The sequence below is a fragment of the Leiobunum rupestre genome, chromosome 1 (assembly GCF_980474605.1).
Source record: "Leiobunum rupestre chromosome 1, qqLeiRupe1.1.hap1, whole genome shotgun sequence".
NCBI classification, from domain to species: domain Eukaryota; kingdom Metazoa; phylum Arthropoda; class Arachnida; order Opiliones; family Sclerosomatidae; genus Leiobunum; species Leiobunum rupestre.
Window position 1 is genome coordinate 53,070,274 of NC_143384.1, and position 8,651 is coordinate 53,078,924.

An 8,651-nucleotide genomic window follows, 5' to 3' on the forward strand; every position below is an offset into this window, starting at 1 on the left:
CATATAGGTTGAATGTTGTACATAAAATCACTTAAAACCAATTAAAAATAACTCTTTTGCCCAATATATCGATAACACCGACGAGAGTGGTGAAATGCCCGTAGGGGTTTTTTAGTAAAACGGGTTTTAGTAAATATCAGTGATATTTTAATGATTATATATACAAATTGATTTTTTCGGTCGGTTGCTTTATTTTGGGTTTATATATTTGAATGTTGCCGTTTAACATTAACCCAAAATTAAGTTGAAAAGTATTTAGGGATAATTTTTCATTGTGTCGTTCTTTGACCTCATAATATATTTAATACATTTAGGGTCCTTCCCCAAATGGTCTTCATTAGCTCGAACACGATCCAAAATTGGATAATAATTCACCGGAAAATAAATAGGGTGGAGTTAACCATCTCTGGTTCTTCAAAACTATGTTGGAAAATAGCCAAACGACACATTTCGCCCGAGGGAAAAGGTACCCTAGCTGGAGTCAGAAGTAACCATCTAAGCCGGATGAAAAGAACCCAAGCCGGAGTAAAAAGGAAACCAAGGTGGAGCCAAGCCTTAGACCAAAGGAACCGAAGCCGGAGTGAACAAAAGAAGGAACCCAAGCCAAAGTCAAAAAGAACCCAAGCTTGAGTCCAATCCTGATTGAAATGGAATTCAAGCCTGAATGAAATGGAATCAAAGCCTGAATCAAAAGGAAACCAAGCCTGAGTAAAAGGAACCCATGCCGGAGTGAATAGGAACAAAAGCCGGAATGAATAGTAACCCCAGCCAGAGCCAATAGGAAACCCAGCAAGAGTGAAGAAGAACCCAAGCCAAAATGAAAAGGAACGAAGCCGGTGTCAAAAGGAACCTCAACCGAAGCCAATAGGAGCCCAAGTCGAAGCTAAAACTAACCGAGGCCTGAGTCCAAAGGAACCTAAGCCAGAGTGAAAAGGAACGCAAGCCAGAGTCAAAAGGAACCCAAGCCGGAGTGAAAAGGAACCCCATCTGGAGTCAAAACGAACCCACGGTGGAGCCTATATGAACCCAAGCCTTAGTCAGAAGGAACCGAAGCCGGAATTAACAAAAAAAAGGAACCCACGGTGGAGCCTATAGGAACCCAAGCCTTAGTCAGAAGGAACCGAAGCCGGAATTAACAAAAAAAGGAACCCACGGTGGAGCCTATAGGAACCCAATCGTTAGTCAGAAGGAACCGAAGCCGGAATTAACAAAAAAAGGAACCCAAGACAAAGTCAAAAAGAACAAAAGCCAGAGGCAATATGAACCAAAGCCGGAGTGAAAAGGAACCAAAGCTGGATTGAAGATGAATCCAATCCTGAGTGAAAAGGAATCAGATCCTGAGTGAAAAGGAATCCAATCCCGAGTGAAAAGGAATCCAAGCCGGAGTGAAAAGGAACCCATGATGGAGTTAAAAGGAACCCAATCCTGAGTGAAGAAGAACCCAAGCCAGAGTAAAGAGGAACCCAAGTCGGAGTAAAGAGGAACCCAAGCCAGAGTGAAAAGGAATCCAAGCTGGAGTGAAGAGGAACCCAATCCTGACCGATTTAAAAGGGTACGTTTACAGGTCTCGACGAGCGCGAAGAGAGGAGACCCTGGGGCCATTATCTCTTTTCCAACCAACACACACGGTTAGCCAAATATCCTACGCTCAATTATCTAGTCTAGTCCAATGAAAACTGAAATCGAACCAATGACCAAAATTGACCATTCTAACACGGAACCACAGTTACTAAGACTCTATTTTCGAAATATGTGTTACCTACCACCAATACAGAATGAAGGGATTTTTCCGAAATAAAGACCAATGAGTAAAACGATCCATTTGGGTTAGGTGTCTAACATTAAAAGAGTACACTCTGTTTAAAAAGTCTTCGACAGGTGAAATTTTTGCCCTCTTTTTAATTCTGCTAGAAAACTATAATTGATGAGACCAATTGCAACTTTTATTTATTTAAAATTAATAGTTTGGCGGGAACCGTCAAAACTCATTTTTGTCAATTTTTAAAATATTGGTTCTACGGCACTGACTCGCGCGTTTTTGAATTCACAAGGGTCAGTTCATATTTAGAAAGTGAAAAAATTATCCCTCTACAACCAACGGTTGAGAAGTTATCGCGTTTACAAACTTTCGTCGAAACTAGAAAACACCTAAAATGCATCAAGCAACTTCGACAGCGATCCAACAACATATATTTAATTAAAGGTTGTTTTCAAATTGTGGTAACCCTTATTATAAACAATTTATAACGCAAAAAGCTTTTTAAAAGCTTTAGCGTATAAAAAAGGTTATTCTTAAAACCACTTGCCAAGTTGTTCTAAGAATTTGTTTTTTTTTAAACCGGCCTTTAATAAATATATTTTTCAATGTTGTTGGATCGCTGTCGAAGTTGCGTTATTTATAATTGATTGATGCATTTTAGGTGTTTCTTAGTTTCGACAAAAGTTTGTAAACGCGATAGCTTCTCAACCGTTGGTTGTAAAGGGTTAATTTTTCCACTTTCTAAAAATGAACCGTTCATTGTGAATTCAAAAACGCGTGAGTCAGTGCCGTAGAACAAATATTTAAAAAAATGTCAAAAATGAGTTTTGACGGTTCCCGCCAAACTATTAATTTTGGGCAGACAAAACCGATAAATAACGAAAGATATTGGAAAATAAATAATAGTTGCAATTGGTTTCATCGATCTATCTATTATAGTTTTCTATCAGAATTAAAAAAGGGCAAAATTTCATCTGTCCAAGACTTTTTAAACAGAGTGTACTTAAAACCTTTATGTTCGAAAAAAGATTATTCGATGAAAACCAATTAAAAAATTAAAGTTAAATTAAGATAGTGATGTCGACAATCTTCATTAAAAATTACATTCGATTCTACGTTAAAATATAAGAATCCTGTTTAAATCAATATGCAATCTAGGCTAGCGAATGACCAAAACGGACTTTAATTTTGCGTCATGAGCTTCAGTGCAAAGTAATTACATCAAACAAAAGCCAGGAAAGTAAAAAAAACACAGTTTGAGAAAAACGAATATATAGTTTTATATCTTCAGTAATTGCAATAATACCATAATTATAGAAATACATTAAAACTAAGAATAAGTCAACGTTAAAATTAAATATTGAGTCAGTCTAAAGTAAAAAACTCGAGGAATCTTATTTCGATTTTTTTTGATAAATCACATGCAAAAACCTATTTTAAAGGGGAATTGTCATCAAACCCAAATTTACGAGGTTTTTTACAGAATGATAGAATATATATATATATATATATATATATATATATATTTTATAGTTATTGGAAAAGTATTTAAAAAGTTGCGCTACTTTTTCCGCAACCTACATCAAACGCCTACAAAAATTTAAGTAATAGCAGTTGAACCTACGTGCAGCGCCAAAAGAATGAAGCGGCAAAAATTTGAGAAAGGGCGGCGTGTCAGGCATTTTAAAAACACGATAAACTACAATCTACGGATATAACTCGGTTAAAAAGCCAAGCAGAATGTCGTAGCAGACGACAGTTCCGACTGAAAAACGATAAAACCGGAGAAAATAATATTTCGTTGACGAGATGGCGCTGCAGGTAGGTTCAACCAAGCGGTTTGCGAATCTTGAGTAGGCGAGAATAGAACACGAAATTTGTTTCCTAATAACAAATCAAATATGGGAAATATTAACATGAATTTTTTTGTATAACCATTTTCGGACGTCCTCTATCCATTTAAATGGTTTTAAACCAATTTTAGGGTGGTGACAATTCCCCTTTAAGACATTTTTAAATTTAGCTCCAGGATAGTTAAGTTTGAAAGCTACGCGATCGCTCTAGTGGTGCTCTTTCTAAGACCATCTACTGATCAGTTTATGAAGTAACATGAATCTTTATTTAATGTTAATTGTCGACCATTTTAACATGAATGAGATCATAACGAAATAAATATGGCCATTGACAATGGGAAGATACTTTTAACAAGTGACACAGCAATAGTATAGTCATTTAGCGGACATTCACGCAGTGATTTGCGGGAAACAGCTTGGAGGAAACTGAACTTATACTAACGTTGTTCTCAAATATTTATCTATACAGGGTCTTTTTGCTCTGACTGGGCATATTTTCAAAAAACTAGAAGAGTTGGAGTTACGAATTTTTTAGTATGGGAACTCTTATAATCCAAATTTTCTGAAAAATTGATAGAATTTTCACGTTTTGAAAAATTTATTTTTGGTGGGAAGGTGCTAGACAAAAAATCGAATGAGAAAGTTGTAGAGCACTGTCGATAATGTACAAAGAATAACCTTCCTTTGGAAAAGACCAATTTTCACGAAAATACGAGGTAATGAAATAACTGGTTTTCTATATAGTGAAATAGCCAAATTTGTGCGCAATTTTAATAAATGTCTAAAATAGGTTCATTTTAAAGTTTATTCGTACAATAATATCAGAGCATTTACATAAAAAGTTCAATGATATTTCCTTTGGCCACGATGCATGTTACGGTACGATGGAGTATCTCTCGAAACGAGCCGGTGATCCTATGAGGAGTGAGAACTGCAAAGGCTGCAATCATTTGTTGTCGTAAATCACCTATGCTCGCAACAGTCGTCTCGTAAACTTTTACTTCGATGAAACCCCATAAGTGGGAGTTCATCGGCATTAGGTCTGAAGACCTCGGAAGCCATCGAACGGGACCGTTTGTATCAATCCAACGCTGGGGGAACTTGTAGTTAAGATGCTCCACAAATCATCGAGGTTGATGCAGTGGTGCACCGTCATGTTGGTACCATAGTTGTCTGTAAGTTTTAAGTGGAATGTTGTCTAATGCGTCTGCTACTTCGTTTTGCAAGAGTGCCAAGTAATTTTGTCCATTAAGACGAATGGGAAGGAAAAATGGGCCTATAATACTATCTCCGATCAAACCTTCCCAATCATTCAGTCGAAATTTTTGTAAAAGATGGGAGGGAAACGCCAGTGAGGATTTTTATTACTCCACATGTGTTTGTTTTCACGGTTGAAAGGTCCAAATCTCCCAAAGGAACACTTGTAAGTTACCAGAAGATGAGTTATGAAATTTGGCTCATCATTATATATGTCAAAAATCCAGTTGAAGAATTCATATCATCATTCCATATATCATTACTGCAGAACTAGGTGTAGGATAGCTCGATACGGATGAACGTGGTGATTGTCAAGAGATATCCAAACGTAGTTCTTTGATAAACTAAGATCGTCGCTTGCACCTCTAATACTTCTCGAGGGTACGCAACAAAGTAGGGTAGAACGATTTATTCCATATTGAGGTTTTGACGACCTTGTCCACGGAACCAGGGATTGACGTTTCCGTAGTTGGCGAAGTCTCAAACAGCTCTGAGAACGGTGTTGTGGCTTGGTCTTTTGTCAGGATAGCGAATCACTAAACATTTGACTTACTCTACGATTGGCATTTCCGTAATATAACTCGACCATAAAAGTGCGCTGCAAACAAGAATAAAGTGGCATAGTTGTTGAAGATACTCAATAAATGTTAGAGCATGCTTTAATACTGAAAGATTTCGCTTTAAATAGTACCTGAAAATCGACCTTTGCGCAAATATTTTATTAGTAGGCCTCAGATTTTTTATATTTGTATAAATCACATGCAAAAGCCTATTTTAAGACAATGAATAGTTTTTCTTTGTACATTATCGACAGTGCTCTACAACTTTCCCATTGGAATTTTTCTCTATCACCTTCCCGCAAAAACAATTTCAAGAACGTGAAAACTTTTCCAAATTTTTCTGAAAATTTTTATTTGAAGCGTTCCTATACTCGACATAATACCCTAACATTTTTGTAAACATGCTCAGTCAGAGCAAAATAAGACGGATGGTAGGTTCGTAATTCGGTTGTCGTTTTTCTTTCATTTTTGATTCGTTGGGCTTCGATAGAGTCGATTTGATTGTTGTATCAAAATCTACTATATGGTTTCTTTCTAAATTAACATTTTGAAAGAAATCTCCCCCTTTTTGAAAAACCCGGAGGCAAAACTTTCGAAACGGCGTACCTCTCATCTCGGGCATACTTAATCCCATATTACAGCGGGCCACTGTGAATACACGCCCCTTTTTTATAAGTGTTGAGGTATAAGACGATGGAGGTGCTGCCGGAGGCTTACGCTGCTAAGCACTTGAGTTTATACTTTCAAACTCACAGGTATGATTCTCTTGATTTTTCCAATAAGGCCTAAAATTGCGCACTCTTAAATCAGAGATCCTGCGCTTATAGAGATATGAAACTCCCAATACCCCTAGCGACCCTCTATTGCCGACGATGGCGCCCCTTGACGTCTGGGAGAAAGCCTTTACGATGCCATAAGCGAAAAATGGGTTTTTTTCACGGCCGAGCGGCGGCGCTGATGCTTGAATTTTTCTTGACGCGTTTTCGTGAGAGTTTCATATCTCTATAAGCTCAGCGACTAGCAGGATCTCTGATTAAATTTTCGGGTGAGAGGGGCTGTTGAGTGGGTGGTTCTTTTAAAATTTCAAACTCAAAGGAAAGATGCATTTCATTTTTATAATAAGACATAAATTTGCCAACAACCAGACTGAAAATGAATATTCTTGAATCTGTAGAATAATCTTTCTACCGTTTTGACACTGGAAATTATGAAACTGTTCTACTAATTTTATTTAAAATAACATTATTTAAAATGCAAATTCATTATTATTTTAAGATTTTGTTACAATTATTATAACAACAACTAACTGGGACCGGGCTGAAGGACGGGCTTACGAGCTAGTTCTTAATACTACAGAACCCGATCTACCGCTGAATGTTAAAGTTTTTCAGAACCATCACCCTATTCTTCAATAGCGGTGAATCGTCACTTAGATGTTGGATTTAGCACCGCCCATGAATACCCCTGGATACATGAATGGTAACTATATTTACCTGAGGCATGTACCCCAATCCTGGTCCTGGAATGAGAGAATGACGCGCCATTGGGCTAAGGCCAAATACTTGGACTTGCCCTTGCACTTTGGACGAGATGTTTCCGGTAGCCACTTTCAGGAGAGTTGTTTTTCCGCAGCCACTTGGTCCGATCAAAGCGTAACTGACCAAATACAATTAATATTAGAAGAAAATCCATCAACAAATTGAATGATTCCTATTGCCCCAGTCAACGAATTTAGGCAGCAAAGATTAACATCATTTATGCACCAGATGTAAAAGATGAGGTCTAAACGCTTTGCAATTATTAACCACGATAAAGTGCAATACGCTTGTAAACATAACCTCCTAAAATTAGTCTGAAATTTTGAAATAGCTTTTTAATTGCTATTTCTTGAACTAGTGCCCGCTTCTATAAGTCTTAAATTAGCATTTCAAATTTATAATACAACACACGCAAAAGGATAAAAAGTTTAATGTTTATCTTTTACAAGAGAAGAATCCGTTCTTGAAATGAAACATGGACCATCGCAACCTCGAAAAAGGTTACCAAACCACACATTTCACAATGGTAATAATATTTGAAAGTTAATAAATGATGGCTTTCTCAACTGAAACGTACTATAAAGGCTAACCTAGAAGGTACATGTTTCGAGAAAATAACACTAGTGGTATTGGGAGTTGGAGCTGTAATCAATATTCATAATAAATGTTGTTTATTTCTTTGGTTTTATACGTTACGGAATATTTTCATTTAACAATCCTGCACAAACTTCGTCCTTCCACCTTTTACTAGGTGTTAACAAATATTTTTATAGCTCTACTACGGGGTCACAAAAGATTTGAGGCTCAGTTAATATATTTTCTGTTATTTGGAAATGATATTTTCTAAAAAAATGCGAAAAGGTAGTGCTAATCCATAAAATAATTTAAAGGTATTATAAAACTTAACGAGGTACAAAGGCCTAATAGGTAATAAAATTACGAATTACAAAATAAAGAAATCAATCTGAAACTCCAACAGCAGACTGGCTTCGCCCTATTTGGGGCTCATCAGTACTATGAAGCAAATCTTACCCGCGTCTAACAAATCGGAACGAGAGACACGTAACACGCGAGAGATATTAAAAATATTAATAATATTAAAATATTATTTATAACTGTTAAGTTTAAAAGATTTTTACCATGTCTACTCACATCACGCCATAGGCCACTGACACGCTCACATTATCCAGAACTTTGGCGGTAGAGTGTTTTCTACCGTAAGAGAAAGTCACATTTCTCAATTTAACAGCGAAATCTTCGTTAAGAACCATGATTCAGATCTATTATAAAGATTAGCTTACACCGAATTGATCTTTTTCCTTTTTGTCGCGTAGTTTAATGTTATCCCATTCCAAATCAACGATGGCACTTATTCTTCACGATTGAGACGAGATTTCTAGTGAAGGATATAAATAACGCCCTATGCACTTTGCCACTTATATGTATTAATTAACGAGTGGATACAAAGTACAAGCTGATTTAGAAAAACCTGTTTACTTCCAACGCGAGTATCCAATGTAGAGTTATTTGACTTTGCTATGTTACATTCTTGGCGAATACAGTTGCCTTCAAAATATTGTGATGCAGCGATTAATTAAAATTTGAAAGACCCGAGGAATGAACAATTAGAGCATTGAAGGTCATTTGATTTTCTTATTTTCCTGAGGATGACATTGCGTATTCC

The 8,651-nt window shown here is 36.7% G+C and overlaps 1 protein-coding gene across 2 annotated transcripts in view; it reads right to left on the reverse strand.

Moving 5' to 3' along the window:
- The window catches only part of LOC149963239 (ABC transporter G family member 20-like), a 31,815-nt gene extending 23,513 nt beyond the window's left edge, over positions 1-8,302 (reverse strand). The window contains exons 1-2 of one of the 2 annotated variants that reach the window (XM_090170521.1): positions 8,120-8,302; positions 6,923-7,085 (exon numbers count right to left, since the gene is read on the reverse strand). In XM_090170521.1, the coding sequence (XP_090026647.1) occupies positions 6,923-7,085; positions 8,120-8,238 (282 nt within the window). In that variant the 5' untranslated portion in view covers positions 8,239-8,302. Of the gene's footprint in view, positions 1-6,922; positions 7,086-8,106 lie in introns of both variants that reach the window. The other variant, XM_090170522.1, reaches the window with a different exon arrangement.
- Between the last annotated feature and the right edge of the window lie 349 nt (positions 8,303-8,651).